The sequence below is a fragment of the Dromiciops gliroides genome, chromosome 4 (genome assembly GCF_019393635.1).
Source record: "Dromiciops gliroides isolate mDroGli1 chromosome 4, mDroGli1.pri, whole genome shotgun sequence".
In the NCBI taxonomy this organism is placed as follows: domain Eukaryota; kingdom Metazoa; phylum Chordata; class Mammalia; order Microbiotheria; family Microbiotheriidae; genus Dromiciops; species Dromiciops gliroides.
The window spans coordinates 462,697,721-462,714,797 of record NC_057864.1 but is presented as its reverse complement, the minus strand read 5'-3'; the positions used below and the strand labels follow the sequence as shown (position 1 = coordinate 462,714,797).

At 46.8% G+C, this 17,077-nt stretch overlaps 1 protein-coding gene across 2 annotated transcripts in view; it reads left to right on the top strand.

Moving 5' to 3' along the window:
• The window catches only part of SEZ6 (seizure related 6 homolog), an 83,537-nt gene that overhangs the window by 31,595 nt on the left and 34,865 nt on the right, over nucleotides 1-17,077 (top strand). For both annotated transcript variants that reach the window (XM_043999899.1, XM_043999898.1), the window contains exons 2-3: nucleotides 7,427-8,071; nucleotides 9,099-9,232. In XM_043999899.1, coding sequence (XP_043855834.1) covers nucleotides 7,427-8,071; nucleotides 9,099-9,232 — 779 coding nt within the window. The remainder of the gene's footprint in view (nucleotides 1-7,426; nucleotides 8,072-9,098; nucleotides 9,233-17,077) is intronic.

Sequence of the window (17,077 nt, the reverse complement as noted above, 5' to 3'; positions counted from 1 at the left end):
AGGTACAGATTGATTTAGGAAACCACATATTAACATTTTCTACATTCTACTGTATTTTTACTTGTTTGGTTAAATATTTCCTAATTCCATTTTAATCTCCCTCTGAAGGTTGTAGGCTTTGTGCAGAGACACCTCTGCTTTTTACTATATCATCTGGTGATCTCATCAATTCCCATGTTTCTAGACATCATCTCTATGTAGCTGATTCTCAGATCTATGTATCCAGCCTCTCTGCTGACATCCAGTCAGGCATCACCAACTGTTTGTTGGACAACTGGATGTCCCATCAACATCTTAAGTACAACATGACCTTCCTCCTGAATCTTACTGTCTTTCCGTTACTATTGAGGGTACCACCAGCCTCCCAGTCACCCAGACTCACAATCTTGGTATTCCTCACTCTCATTCAGGCGGGTGCCTGTTGCCAAGTCTTGTCATTTCAGCCTTCACAATCTCTCTCTCCTACAGATTCCTTCTTTCCTGTGACACAGCCTCCACTCTGCGTAGGACCCTCATCGCCTCCTACTCAGACTATTTCAAAGGCCTCTTGGCCACCCTCCTTGCCTGAAGCTTCTCCCCACCCCAGACCATTCTTCACTCAGCTGCCAAAGTGTTTTTCTCATCATGTCCCTGCTCTCCCTCCTCAATCGACTCCACATTTCTTCTAGGATTGAATCGAAAAGCCCTTCCCAACCTGGCCCTCTGCACCCTTCTGATCTGACGTTTTACTCCCTCTGTGTCTGCCACCATCCAACACTGGCCTTCTCCCGGCTCCCCAGGAGTGACATCTCATCTCCTCACTCCACCTCTTTGTCCTGACCATCTCTCATGCATGCAATGCTCTCCCTTCTCAGTGGCTTCCTTCAAGACTCACCTCAAGGAGGCAGCTAGGTGGCACCTAGCACCAGCCCTGGATTCAGGAGGACCTGAGTTCAAATCCAGTCTCAGACACTTAACACTTACTAGCTGTGTGATCCTGGGCAAGTCACTTAACCCCAATTGCCTCACAAAAAAAAAAAAAGACACCTTAAATCTCACCTTCTCAAGAGGCTTTTCCTGGTCCTTCCTGCTACTCCCTTCCTTCTGAGACTACCTTCCTCTTACACTATCTATGTCTTGTTTGCACACTGTCTTCTCCATTAGAATGGAAACTCCTTGAGGTCAGGGACTGGGTTTTTTGCTTTTTCTTTGCATCCCCAGGGCTTGGCACAGTGCCTGCACATACGTAGTCTCTTAATAAATGTATGTTAACGGGGCAGCTAGGTGGCGTAGTGAATAGAGCACCAGCCCTGGATTCAGGAGGACCTGAGTTCAAATCCAGCCTCAGACACTTAACAATTACTAGCTGTGTGACCCTAGGCAAGTCACTTAACCCCAATTACCTCACACACAAAAAATAAATAAAATTTTTTTAAAATAAATGTATGTTAACTATATCAAATTGCTTGCCTTTGAGGCAGCTAGGTGGCACCGTGGATAGAGCACCGGCCCTGGATTCAGGAGGACCTGAGTTCAAATCTGGCCTCAGACACTTCACACTTACTAGCTGTGTGACCCTGAGCAAGTCACTTAACCCTCATTGCCCCATAAAAAAAATAAAATTGCTTGACTTCTCAATAAGGTGGGGAGGGGAAGGAAAGGATTTGAAACTCAAAAAAATTTTCAAAGAATGTTAAAATTTATTTTTACATGTAATTGGGGGGAATAAAAATTAATAGGAAGAAAAATGTATGTTAACAACGATGAGGAGGAGGAAAAGGAGGATGAGAAGGATGAGGATGAAGGTCTCACCAATCAGGACAGCCTGGCCTTAGATTGAGAATTTAAAATCTCCTGCAGTTCTTGGTCCCTGGAGCTCTACAGGACAGCTTGGCAAATGACCCTAGTGTAAAGGAGTTGGAAGGAATCTCTTGGTCTGTCTCCACCTACTTCCTCAATCGGCATCAAGCTCTTTGGCCATAGACTCAGGGACACTGGGGCATAGGGAAGAAGCACTAGGCTAATGGGCTTTCTTCACATGTATGGTGTCCTTTCTACACTGTTCCCCCGAATCCCATCCTCCCCCCCAACTCCTAGAGAAATACTGTGTCTAGTAGAGATTACCTTAATGTCTCAGAGCAGTAGGTGGTAACAGAACTGAGACTCGGAAGCAGCTGATTGCCAAATCAATTTACTTGTTTGATACGCTATCTCGATCCCATTTAACCGAGGACTCGTTCCTTCCTCCCCCCATCTTCCCCCCAAAGCAATCAGTGCAATTGACAGTGAACAAAGGTGTCCCTTAGCTTCTGTTCTGCCACATGGTCCCTTACCTTGCTGGGGACTGGTAAGGGGGGGAGGGAATGTGAGTCCCCCTGGACATCAGGGGCAAGGACCCAGGTGATGAGCAAGCCTCGGAGAGACAGAGGATGCTGGTAAAACAAAGTTAGTCTCTACCTCTAGGTGAGAAAAAGGGGCATCTTTGTGTCTTGGGTTATAGGATCATAGACTGTGGGAAACCTCAGAAGGCCTTCATTTTGCAGAAGAGGAAATTGAGGCCCAGAGAGGTTAAGTAATTTTCCCAGAATCACATTGCTAGTGAGGGTGTATTTGAAGTCAGTTCTTCCTGACTTTAGGTCCAATGCAATATCTACTACATCATACCTTCTCTCTCTGGAGTCATCCCATTTCAGGGACCACTATCCACCTAACTTCTTTTTGTTTCTCCCTAGTTCTCAAAGAGGACCATGACATCTTGGTGATGTCATGACTTGCAGTGAATTGTATTCAAGTGAGGGAGGGCTGATCACCTGGCTATCTGACAAAGATCACCATATATATGAATGTAAGGGAATACTATTGAGTTCTAAGAAGCAGAGAAAGTGATGAGTTCAGAGAAACATAGGAAAAATTGTATAAACTGATGCCAAGTGAAGTGAAAAGAACCAAAAGAACCAATTATATAATAACAACACCATCAAGGCGGGATAGCATTTGGAAAACTTTGGAAAACTGCAACAAGCAACCAAGATTTCAAAAGACTGATGACAAAGCGTGCTACCTGACAGAGAGATGGTGGACTAAGGATGCAGAATGATACATATATTATTTGGGGGGCAGTTAGGTGGCGCAGTGGATAAAGCACCGGCCCTGGATTCAGGAGGACCTGAGTTCAAATCCAGTCTCAGACCCTTGACACTTACTAGCTGTGTGACCCTGGACAAGTCACTTAACGCCCATTGCCCCGCAAAAAAAAAAAAAAAGACAAAAACATATATTATTTGGTCTTGGACAAAATAAGAATTTGTTTTGTTTGTTTATATTTGTTTATGTATATATCATATTGTATATTGTATATATTTAATTTTATTTGTATATTTGTTTTATGTATTTTTGTGTGAATTGGTTTTGTGTTTTTGTGTTTTGTATATTTGTTTATAAAAGGGTTTCATTTTTCTTTTTTCTTTACTTTTTTCTTTTTTCTTTCTTTTTTTTTTGGCAGGGCCATAAGGGTTAAGCGACTTGCCCAAGGTCACACAGGTAGTAAGTGTCAAGTGTCTGAGGCCAGATTTGAACTCAGGTCCTCCTGAATCCAGGGCCAGTGTTTTATCCACTGTACCACCTAGCTTCCCCTTTGTTTTTCTTTTTTAATCAGGGGGGAGTGAGAAACTAAATATTTGTTCATTGAAAAAATTAATCTAATTGATTTTTTAAATTAAATTTAATTAATTTTTTGAAAGGCCACCACAGTATTTAGCTTGCAGGAGGCATGCATGACCGCTGAGGCAGATAGGTTGTATACACTACAAATGAGTCACTGGGCACAGCACCCCAAACCCAGGATGCCAGTCAGCCAACAATCTTCACCTGCAGAGATGTAGGTGAAGGCCCGAAACCCAGAGGCACCATCTGCTGTCTTACCTCTTCAGTAGTGATGAGAGACAAGGGCACCAGAATGCCATCTGCTCTTGGAGGTGACCCACGAAGGCCTAGCCATGGCATTTTTGTCAAGCTTGGTCTCTTCCAGAAAACACTAATCCACTTGTTCCACCTGTGATCTCCAGGGGGCCAATGAGTCCACAGAATTTGGGGAGTACCTTGGCACCTCCTAGTCAGGAAAGCCGGGTGCCCACGTCACTGTCTCCCTTCGTCCTTTTTTCTTCCTCCCCCCGCCTCCCCCCCCAACCCAGTCTGCCAAATTCTTCTCGGTTCTCACTCCCTGAAGCTCCCAGTCGCCAGGAACGTCAGAGCCGTCGCACTCTCAAGAACAGAATGTGTACCATCTGTCCAGCCCCTCTCCCCTCTCTCCCTGCCTGCCAATTCTCGGGGTGGGTGTGAGCCTGCCCAGGGGCTGGCGGCCCCATTTCCAGACAAGCGGAGGCCCCCATCATCTCCTCTCAAACCCGTATCCCCTCCATTCTCTTGCCTTGCCTGTCATCTCATCAGCTAGTCATGGAATTGTTTGAAAATAGTCACAGATTAAACATCTCTTTGCTTCCTCATGTGTGGGAAACTTGTAGCATCTGAATCTGAAGGAGGAAGACCCGGGAGGCTGAAGGTCCCTGACCCCAAGAAGCTTATTTTTACCGACCTCACCCCCCCACCCCCACCCCACCCCACCCCACCCCCCGACACACACACCCTCCTCCTGTCTTGGTCTGCAAGAAAAAGGACCTTGAGGGTCTTAGTAGACCATGAGTTGGGGAGCTATCGGTCAATAGAACATGGTAATTAAATCATTCGGGAAAAGTGATAATGAGGAAGTGGAAGTTTTTAAACCAATTTCCAGTAGGCGGAATCCTCACGGGATCCTAGCTAGAGTCCTAGGTGTTCCAAGTATAACCTAGAGGAGACCTTTCCCAAACCTAGGGTCTTCCCTCTGTTAATTATCTCCAATTCATTGGACATTTATTTTTTGTTTGTTGTTTGTTCTCGCTGTTTGCACACTGTCTCTTCCACTAGGCTTTGAGCTCCTTGGAGGCGTGGGGGGAGGGAGGGACAACTGTTTTCTGCCTTTTTTGTGTATCTCCAGTGCTTCACATAGTGCCGCGCATCCATGCACAATTTTAAAATTCCTACTGGTTGTCTAGGGATGGCTAGGTGGCACAGTGGATAGAGCACTGGGCTTGGAATCAAGAAGACATGCTCATGAATTAAAATCAAGACTCAGATATTTACCAGCTATGTGACCCTGGGCAAGTAACCTAACCCTGTTTGCCTCAGTTTCTTCATCTGTAAAATGAGCTGGAGAAGGAAAACACTCCAGTATCTTTGCCAAGAAAACCCCAGATGGGGTCACAAAGAGTCGGGCACAGCTGAAAGGACTCAAGAACAACAAAATTGGCTGACTGACTCATGTTTGTATCTCCAGCTTAATAAATGCTTATCAGCCGTCTGACTGACTGACAGACAGGACCCTGGACATGTCACTTGACCTCTAAATCTCGTTTCATAGCAACAGTACAACTCAGGAAGGGCAAGAAGAATACAGGGAGAGAACAAGTGAGAGACATGGAAGGTGGGGATTTGTTGGCCAGTATTTAACAACCGGCTTCGGGGTGAGGTAGGGGAATGTATGCATGACACACTTTTAAATTTATTTTTCATTATTAATGTTTTCTCTCTCACCTTCTCACATCTAGACAACCAACAAAACAAATCAAGTCCTAACTTGTAGTCGGCTGATTTCTGAGGTATAAATGCTCACCCTGAAAATTTAACCATCTGCTCTCACAAGCTGTACAAGTCAGTTCTAGTGTACCATTGAATAGAAGTGCTGAAGTATCTGAAAAAAGGGATCCTTGGGAGGGAAAGGGAAATTAACTTGTTTTAATGGACCTAAAAGGGGGAATCTGCACTGATAGCAGACCCCAAGAAGAATATCCAGAGGATGAAGAACTAGTTTGCTAAGCATGATGGTCTATTGGCCTCTAAAGGGGCAGAAAATGAATTAAAATATGACCTAAGACAGAAGTTCTAACAGGTAGCATAGGAAAGAGACATAGGGTGGCCCTCTGGGCCACAATGTCCTTTCAGCACAATGAATGAGAGGGTTGGACTAGATAAGCTTCTAAGTCCCTTCCTAGGTGGCAGCTAGGTGGCGCCATGGTACATAGAGTGTTGAGCCAGGAAGACTAGTCTTCCTAGTTCAAATCTGGCCTCAGACACTTACTGGCTGGGTGACCCTGGACAAGTCACATAACCCTGTTTGCCTCAGTTTCCTCATCTGCCAAATGAGCCGGAGAAGGAAATGGCAAAGCCCTCCAGTATCTCTGCCAAGAAAACCCCAAATGGGGAGAGTCAGATACCATGAAACACCTGAAAAACGACAAGGATCCCTTTCAGATTAAAACTTGCCTCAGACATAGCTGTGTAAGCCTGGATAAGTTACTTGACCAATCCAAGCCTCAGTGTCCTCATCTGTAAAAATGAGGTTGGTTGAACTAGATGGCTTCTAGGGTTGTAACACAATGAAAAGAGCCCTGGATTTAGACACAAAGAGATAGTCCCTGCCCTCAAGGATCTCACATTCTGCCAAGGATCTTGGGTTCAAATCATGGTTCTGCTTCCTCCCCAAGTGGCCCTTGGACAATTCATTTGATGTCTTTGGGCCTGTTTTTTCTAAACTGGAAATAGAGAAGGGGGTTCCAATACATGACAGACATCTTCCTGTTCTGACAATGAGAGCTTGCATTTATATGGGTCTTGCCAAGGTTTGGAAACTGTTTTGTTTTGATTTTTTACCATTTTACCAATAAGGAAACTGATGCCCAGAGAAGTGAGTGAATTGCCCCACATCCCACAGCCAGTAAGCTTGGAGCTATATACACTATCGCAGGCAGAGGGTTTCCTCACTAGCAGATTCTTCACCAGTAAAAACTCAGATCTGGTGCCACCTTCTATCCCATAGTGCCTGGCATAGTAAGTGCCACAAATATTGACCTTACACAGTGCATTTTTTTTTTGAGATATTTTATTTTTTCCGTTACATGTAAAGATAGTTCCCAACTTCTGCCCATACATGCTTTACAATTTCAGATTTTTCTCCCTCCCTCCCTCCCCTCCCTCCCCCCCTCCCCTAGACAGCAGGCAATCTGATATAGGTTATATCTATATATATCTATACATATACATATAGATATATATATACACACACATATATATACACATAATAACATTAATCCTATTTCTGCATTAATCCTGTTACAAGAGAAAGAATCAGAGCAGTGATGCAAAACCTCAAAATAGAAAAAAAAAAACAACAGCACCCAAAACAAAAGAAATAATATGGTTCAATCAGCATCTATACTCCACAGTTCTTTCTTTCTTTTTTTTTCTTGGATTTGGAGATCCTCTTCTATCATGAGTTCCCTGGAACTCTTCTTACACAGTGCATCTTAAGCCTCAGAACCGACGGACCTGTGAGCTGTTATTCTTCTCCTTGCAGGAGTATCCTTTGAGGTCCAGAACCCAGCCAGTGCAGAGACAGATGGTGAGCTGACAGTGGCCCCCACACCTGAACAGCCTGAGGGAGGGGTCCACTTTGTCAGCACGGCCCCGACCCTGAAATTGCTCAACCATCACCCGCTGCTGGAAGAGTTTCTGCAGGAGACACAGGCTAAGGAGGAGGAGCCCAAGCCAGCCCCCTTCCAGCCCGATGCACCAACGCTCTTCATCCCCAGCCCTCTGGCTCATCTGGCCCACCAAGATGACCGCCCCATCTTTACCAACCCCACCCCAGCCATGGCTCCAGGGCCCACATTCAGCCTCGGGAGGGATGGGGTTCAGAGTCCAGAGCCTGCGTGGCCCACTCTACCCATTACGATGGCCCCCCCACCAGGGCCTGGAGTGGCCATGCCATCTTTGGCCCAGGCTGAAGTGCCCGTGACGGCACCTCCCAGAAGTGCGTGGATGGTGACCCATGATGTGCCCATGGACCTGGCCCAGCCATGGGTCCCGGAGGTCATGCCCCCTCAGGCCAGAGAGCCAGGGGTGGGGATCCCTGCTGCCACTACCGCTTCAGGGGACGATGAGGAGACAACCACCACCACCATCATCACAACAACCACTATCACCACCGTGCAGCCTCCAGGTCAGGTTCTACCCCGGGATCAGGCCGGGCATCCTTGGAAAAGGTCTCCCCAGAAACCATCCCTTGGGACAAGGCCAGAGGCTTCTGCCCCAAAGCTAGGCAGGTTCCCATAACTGGTACTAGAGGGGTGAGGAAAGGGGAATAAACATTTATGTAGTGCCTACTATGTGTCAGGTACCATACTCAGTGCCTTACAAACATTAACTGATTTGATCCTCACAACCCCAGAAGTTTCCTCACAGTTGAGGAAACTGAGGCATACAGGACTTAAGTGACTTAGCCAGGGTCATCACTAGTAAGTATCCAAGGTCAAATCTGAACTCAGGTCTTCCTGACTCCAGACTCAGCACTCTATCCACTGCACCCTCTAGTTGCCACTATTAGATGGCACCGGAGGTAATCATGAAAGTCCCTTGACATGACAGGTGCAGCAACCACAGGGACTTGTTTTTAAGTGACAATTCATCAATAACTAACTGGTGAGAGGCAGCACAAGAGACTCCAGTAGTAAGAGACCTGGGCTCGAATCCTGCCTCGAACAATTACTCCTTACATGACTTTGGGTAAGTCATACTCACTGGGCCTCAGTTTCCTCCCCTGTACAATGAGGGTTTGAACTAGCTGACCCCTGAGGTCCCTTCCAACTCTAGATTTGTGATAGAAGGGGTGGTGGTGATGGAGATGATGATTGTGGCTCTCTACTTAGGGACATAGACGATCCATGATCTGCACCCACTGCTCCCCTTCTCCCCCGGGCTAGCCCCAGAGGCTGCTGGTCAATGCCTTTGGACTAGTAATGGCCCTCAGCAGCAAGACTGCCCCTCCCATGGGCACAAAGCCAACAGCCTCTGGAGTGATAGCGACCCCTAATAATCCAAGCTGACCTGAAAGCGAGAAAGCCCCCCAGAAAGGAACAGGCTGGCTTTCCCGGAGGTGATAGAAGAGACAGGCCAAGCCCACTGACTACCTGTCACTGGAGAAGCTCAGGGTAACCAAGGGTTTCCTTTTGTTTCCACCTGGTCTGCAGCTCCTTGTAGCTGGAATTTCACAAAGCCTCAGGGCTCTCTGAACTCTCCGGAAGGACCCACTTCATCCGATGACAACAGCCTGGATTGTTTCTACTATATCACCGTCTATCCTGGCTATGGTGTAGAGATTAAGGTGAGTTAAGGTCCCCGGGCACTAAAGAGGACTTAAAGCGCCTACTACATGTCAGGCACTATTCTAAGCACTTGACAAATATGATCTCATTTGATCCTCACAACTCTAAAAGGTGAGTGCTTTTATGATCCCCATTTACAGTTGAGGAAACTGAGACAGAGATTCAATGACTTGTCCGGGTTCACAGAAGGGTCTGATGTTGGACTCGAGTCTTCTTGGGTTCAAGGCAAGCTTTTTATTTTTATTTTTTTTGGTGGGGCAATGAGGGTTAAGTGACTTGCCCTGGGTCACACAGCTAGTAAGTGTCAAGTGTCTGAGGCCACATTTGAACTCAAGTCTTCCTGAATCCAGGGTCAGTGCTTTATCCACTGCACCACCTAGCTGCCCCCCAAGGCAAGCTTTTTAGCCACTGCAGCACCTGAAGGCTCAGCTAAAGAAAACTGAGGACTGAGACAAAAGCCTGGAAGCCAAGAAGACAGACAGTGTCTGCTTCAAATATATAGAAACAGGAGCCACTAATCCATACATAAAGATCCCATGCTGTGTGTTGGCTTGGTTTTAAAATGTGATATTATCAATGATTTGTTGTATTTTATCTTTTTTGTTAAATACTTCCCAATGACATTTTTTTTTTAGTGAGGCAATTGGGGTTAAGTGACTTGCCCAGGGTCACACAGCTAGTAAATGTTAAGTGTCTGAGGCCGGATTTGAACTCAGGTACTCCTGATTCCAGGGCCGGTGCTTTATCCACTGTGCCACCTAGCTGCCCCTCCCAATGACATTTTAATCTGGCTCTGCCAAAGAGTGTGGGTTTGACACATTAGGTGTAGAGAACAAAACAGTATTGACCACGGAGTTAAGAGACCTGGTTCCTAATAGTCCCAATTCTACCTGGATTCAAATTCCCACTTAGATACTTACTAGCTGGGCCAGTTAGGTAGCGCAGTGGATAGAGCACTAGCCCTGGATTCAGGAGGACCTGAGTTCAAATCCAGCCTCAGACCTTTGACACTTACTAGCTGTGTGACCCTGGGCAAGTCACTTTGATTCTCTCTGCCTCAGTTTCCCTATCTGTAAAATAATGAGGTTAGAATCAATGACCTTTGATGCCCCTTCCAGCTCTGGTGCTATGATCCTCTTGCCTCCATTTCCCCAACTCTAAAACAGCAGTAATAAACCCCAAACTCTCTACTTCACAAAGGGAAGTTGTTTGGCAGATGAGAATGGATAAAAGGAGAGAACTTCAAAAATAGTAAATTGCTATACATAGGTGAAGGCAGTGAGTTACGGCACCAAGGGCACTGGGTCCAGAGTCAAGGGACTTGGGTTGGAGCCTCCCCTTTGTAATTTACTGGTTGTGTCACCTTGAGCTAGTTCCTTCCCCACTGGGGTCCCCCGTGGTCCTAGCTGAGCTCTCAAGTCCCTTTCGATCTTATCATTCTGTGATCTGTTTGGTTTGTGTGTGTGTGTGGCAATTGGGGTTAAGTGACTTGCCCAGAGTCACACAGCTAGTAAGTGTCAAGTGTCTGAGGTCAGATTTGAACTCAGGTCCTCCTGAATCCAGGGCTGGTGCTCTATCTACTGCACCACCTAGCTGCCCCCATCATTCTGTGGTCTTACTTTAGATTCTGTTTCTCTTCCCCACTCACCAGGTAAAGAATCACCTGCTCATAAGATCCAGCCTTCTCATTTAACAAAGGAGGAAAATGAGATTGAGGTGAAGTAGTTTAACCAAGGTTGCCTTGGCAGTCAATGGCCACCCTAGGATTTGAACCCAGATCCTCCAACTCCTGCCCTTTCCACTGGCCCACACTGCCCCAACTCTGGCACCACCATGTCTTTGCCTGTTTGATGCCCAATGCCAAGCTGTTTAACCTCCCGAACTTCAATTTCCTCAACTGTACATTGAAGAGGTTGGACCTTCCATCTCTAGAATCTATGACCCCATGTTCCCTCCCCTTTGGGAACAAAGCAGATCTCTATTCATTCATCTTGGAGGTGCCAAAACCCAATACCCCAGGCTATAGTGTACTGAGAATATGGGTACCAGGGGCATAGCCAAGGTGATTAAAATATAGCTTTAAAAAAAGAGTTGGGATCTCAGTAGGAACGAGGGGTGAGGGGAGAAGGAAGAAGCAGTCAGGCCTAACCCCGGACCTCGGCCACACTATCTTGTCACCCCCCTCTCCTACTGAACACAGGTCACTCCTCCTATGAGGTCGGGTCCCTCAATCCTGTTGCCGTTGCCTGAGAGGGTAATTAGTAGCAGAGGTTACCCAGACACCCCCCTCCCACCACAAGCCATTAGCACTCAGTGCCGCTTAATTAACGTAATTAATGTAAAATCATCACCTAATGAGAGGTGGCACCGGCTGTGTTTCCCTGGGTGGAACAAGCCAGCTGCAGGTATGGGGGAGGGGACAGAGTGGCAGGTCCCCAGGCCCTTCTCTTTCCTCCCTACTAGCCCATCCACTGGATCCTGCCCCCACTGGATCCTGGACAGAAAAGAAGGGGGAGCTCCAGAGGTTATTCCAAAAGCAGGAAGTGATATTGGGCTCTGCCCTCTACTCTACTCTAGCCCTCCCTACCTCCTGTGCCATGGGTGTAGTGAATCCCCCTACAAGTGATATATACATCTGTACGTGTGTGTGTGTGAGAGAGAGAGAGAGAGAGAGAGAGAGAGAGAGAGAGAGAGAGAGAGAGAAGGAGAGAGAGAGAAAGAGAGAGAGAGAGACATGTTTCATCAGAAGGCAAAAACTGTTTCCAGGCAACCACAAAATCAAGAACTGCCGCATCCCCCAAACTGGTATTTCTAAAATACCAAGCAGAAGCCCACTCCCCCACCCCTCCATCTTCTTCATTCCTCCCCTTCCCCTGTTAAGAAGTGACTGGGGGGGCAGCTAGGTGGCGCAGTGGATAGAGCACCGGCCCTGGAGTCAGGAGTACCTGAGTTCAAATCCGACCTCAGACACTTAACACACACTTACTAGCTGTGTGACCCTGGGCAAGTCACTTAACCCCAATTGCCTCACTAAAAAAAAAAAAAAAAAAAAGAAGTGACTGGGAGGACAGGCATGACACTGCACAGATGGGGAGCAGGGACCTTCTCAGAAGGGAGTAGGTTAGAAGGTTAAGGGAACTGAGAAGCAAGGTGGGAATTGGAACAGGGCCATCAAGTGGCATGACATATGGAAGTGACCGCTTGCCTGACCTTGGTTGAACAAGCCCCTCTGAACCTCAGTTTCCTAATCTGTAAAATAAGAAAGTTGGTGTAGATCAAGGGTTCTTAATATGGAGTCTGTGAACTTTAAAAAAAAAAATTTCAATAACTGATTTTTTTTTTTTTTGGCAAGGCAATCAGGGTTAAGTGACTTGCCCAGGGTCACATAGCTCGTAAGTGTCAAGATAACTGAATTTCAAAAGAATCCGTTTCCTTTATTATTCAATGTATTTTATATCATGCATTTAAAACCATGATTCTGAGGAGGGTTTCCACAGATTTCCCCCAAACTGGAGTGGTGGGAGGAGGTGGATTCCAAGACATCAAAAAGGTGAAGAATCCCTATTTTAGATGGTGTTGCTACTACTTGTCAATCCCACAATCCTTGGATTGCTCTCATGGGGAGGGGGTGCAGGCAACAGGAAATAGAAGTTGGAGAGCCCAAGGATGGATGGGACATAAGCAACAGCAACCTGTACTAAAAGAAATCATGAGGAGGCAGCTCGGTGGCGCAGTGGATAAAGAACCGGCCCTGGATTCAGGAGGACCTGAGTTCAAAGACGACCTCAAACATTTGACACTTACTAGCTGTGTGACCCTGGGCAAGTCACTTAACCCCAATTGCTTCACACACAAAAAAAAAAAGAATTAAAAAAAAAAAGAAATCATGAGACTCATTTCACTTGTAGGCAGAAAAACTGGACTTGGCTCCTTTTCCCTTTCACACACACAGAGTTGGGAGAGGAAGGGCTTTTTGTGAAATTCCCTTCCTCCTTTTTCCTTTATTTTTCTTCACCCCATCAAGGCTGCCAGAAATGTCTACCTGTATGATCTCCCCTGATAATAGAACACAAAAAGATATAACCCCTCATAAAGAATACATGTCTGTAGATGGCACAGTAGATAAAGCACCAGCCCTGGATTCAGGAGGACCTGAGTTCAAATATGGCCTCAGACACTTGACACTTACTAGCTGTGTGACCCTGGGCAAGTCACTTAACCCTCATTGCCCCACCTAAAAAAAAAAAAAGAATACATGCCTGGGAGTCTAAAGGATGGGATTAAGTCCCATCTCTGCCACCAACTAGCTACCTTGGGCAAGTCACCATTTCTCAGAGGCAACCAAGACTATAAATCACAAAACAATTTTACAGCGATTTGCACTGGCAAAATTTTCTGGGAGATTCCAACACTAATGAAATCATAGGTCCAGGACAATAACAGAGCAATAATAATGATAATAAATCATATTTCTATGACATCAATAAGTCATACAGAAACTGCTTAGGTTAGCATGCCAGTCAGTGCCAGAATGAACGGATTTCAGAGGCATACCGAAGATGGCTTGGCCAGGCCTTTGGCCCAAAAGAGAAGCACACTCCAGGCTGGGAGGGGGAACTTTCTCTCCTCAATAGTATCTTCGTTTTGTGCATCATCTGCCAGTCATGCTCCTAGTAGGATTGAGGGGGAGGGTGTAAGCCCGGGAGAAGCTGTTGAGAGTGTGTTGACATATGGATAACCTATATTAAAACTGCTCGCCTTCTCAATGAGTGGAGAGAGAATTTGGAACTCAAAATTTAAGAAAAAAAGAATGTTAAAAACATTTTACATGTAATTGTAAAAGAAAGAAAATATTTTAAACATCTGACTGTGTTAACAGAAGACAGGGGTGAGGAGCAGATGGGTGCCCCCACCCTTCCAGGGAAACTGCCAAGTTTCACCCAAGACAAGAGACAGTGTGGAAGCCAGAGCTCCAGGGACCTCACTCAGCTGGTCAGTTAAAGCTTTCCTCCCTCTCTGAACCAGGACAGACTTCCAAAGAGCTTGCCCCAATTGGGGAAAAAAAAATCCTATTTAAGTATCTCTCGTTTTATTTATTTTTTTGTTTATTTTGTGGGGCAATGAAGGCTAAGTGATTTGCCCAGGGTCACACAGCTTGTAAGTGTCAAGTGTCTGGTTCTGGATTTGAACTCAGGTCCTCCTGAATCCAGGGCCAGTGCTTTATCCACTGTGCCACCTAGCTGCCCCCACATCTCTCATTTTATAATAGGACTGCAGCCCTAGCTTGGAAGTTAGGGTCCTGGAAATCCCCCCTCCCTTCATTGCTGGGGTAGAGCCACTGGGAACCCAGCCTCCTGGGAGTTATAGCCATTAATTGCCCCCCTGCTCCCTCCCCTACTTCATTTACTGACTGAAAGGGCGTATGTATAGTAGATAGAACCGGCCCCAGAGCCAGGAAGACCTGGACTCAAGCTGGCTTCTGACGCATACTGAGTGTGCCCCTGAATAAGTGACAACCTCCCAGTGGCCTAAGCAGCCCTCAAAGATTTTAAGTTACAGAGGAGGTGACCGGCTATGTTTTTAGAGGGAATTTTTTCCCTGGGCCAAGAAAAATCATAGGTTTGGAAGGGGAAAAATGCCAAGACAAAGACAGAGAGACAAAAACACAGAGACAAACAGAGAGATACAGAGAGACAGAGAGAGAGAGGAGATAGAGAAAGTGAGGGGGAGAGGCAAAGGAAGACAAAGACAGTGACACAGAGAAACACAGAGACACAAAGACAGAGAGAAAGGGAGGGGGAGAAACAGAAAGAGAGATAAAGACAGACAGAGAGAGGAGAAAGAGAAAAGGATGGGGAGAGACAGACAAAGAGAGGGGAAGAGAGACAGAGACAGAGAGAATAGAGAAAGAAAAAGTGGAAGAGACAGAGACACAAAGACACAGAGATACATAGAGAAATAGAGAGGAAAGAGAGAAGGGGAGAGGGAGAGGCAAAGAGAGAAAGAGGCAAAGATACAGACACAGAGAGACACAAAGACAGAGATAGAGACAGAAAGAGAGGAGAGAGACAGAGAAAGACAGAGAGGCAGAGAGAACAGAGTGACACAGAGACAGAAAGGGAAAGGGAGAGACAGAGAGAGACAATGGCAGAGACACAGAGACAGAAACAGAGAAAGAGAGAGAGAGGAGAGAGAGAGAATGATCACGAGATCGCAGGAAGGGACGAAAATGATCATTTAATCCAACCCTTTCATTTTACAGAAAGAGAAACAGGCCGAGAGAAGGGAAATGGCCCAAAATCACATAGGTAATAAACAAATGAGCTGAGGTTGGACCCAGAATTCCTTGTTTCATGTCCCCTCTCATTTGCACTTCACCACATCTCCCTCCCCATCTCTGTCATCTCAAATCTTTCCTTCCCTGGACCTAGATAGACCCTTGAGGGCGTCCCTGGGTGACCTTGATGGTACCCAGTATCCCTGGGTCCCCTCTGTCTTTTGAAGAATTGGCACCAAGATGGTAAGGCAAGGAAGGAAGCCATCAGGCCTCCATCCAAGGAAAGGGCTGAACCCCCAGGCTGCGGGAAACTCTTTGGTCGTAATTAGCGAGGAAATCAGATTCTCTCCAGACAGGCAGGCAGGCATCAGGGTATCATCCTGGCATATTAGCCAGGCTTCTTTCCTGAGGCAAGAGAAGAGAGCCCAGACCCATAAGTTTCTGGTGGATATGAGCAGCAGCCCTCAACATGGTGCGATGCCAGTCCCCAAGTCCTTATGCCATTTCCCTTACCAGGGGGCAGCCAGTTGACACCCCTTACCCCCGTGATCATGATTTCCCCTTTAGAGGCTACAGTTCCATCTGCATGCCAGGGCCAGGTGCCCACCCCCTCCTCATGCTTGGCATTCCAAAAACGTGCTCAGTGCCTGCTCCCTTCCTCTACTTGGCTGGGTTCTGAGGCCATCTGGCAGCCTGGATGCAGCTGCCCAGATCTCTCTACCCTCCCACCCTTTTCCCTCTTGGCTATGTTTGCCCCCACATACTGCAGGTGGCACCATTGGCATGCTGTGTTCATGCACCAGGCTGGATGCCAGCTGGATGCTTAGGGACTATCTTAGCCCATCCTGTGGAAAAAAGGCCTCTCCCTCCCACTGACAGTTCACAACATCATGGGACTAGAGCTGGAACGGACCTTGGAGGTCATCTAGGCCAGCCCAGGCATTTTATAGATGAAGAAACTGAGGCCCTGCACCGGCCCTGAAGTCAGGAGGACCTGAGTTCAAATCCGGCCTTGGACACTTAACAATTACTAGCTGTGTGACCCTGGGCAAGTCACTCAACCCCAACTGCCTAAAAAAAAAAAAGAAAGAAAGAAACTGAGGCCCCGAGAAATGAAGTCATTTGCCCAAGGTCACGCAAGGGGCAGAATCGAGATAGGAACCACCCGGCTTCTCTGCTTACAGAGCTAGTCCTCTTTTCCCCTTCCTACCCTATCTTCAAGCCCATTATTGATGACTCTTTGGGTCAATCAGCTGGTCAGTCCCAAAGCCTCCTGACCATCCAGCTCTCATCTCTTGGGTTGTATGAGAGGCTCCAGGAAGAACTTTCTGAGATCTCAATTCCCCTGTTCTGGAAGACTAGTCATTGACCAAAAGGAAAATGGGGTTAGTCTGGCACGTCCTGGAGATGCTGCGTTGAAGATCCAGGCCCCCAGAGGGCTGAGAGTGAGCCTGAAGCAAATCTGGCCATCCTGGTGGAATTCACACCCCTGACCTCCCACACCCCCCAATGACCTCTGATGGTAGATACAGGGAATGAGGCCCCTGGCTCTCTTCTCCTCTGCTCA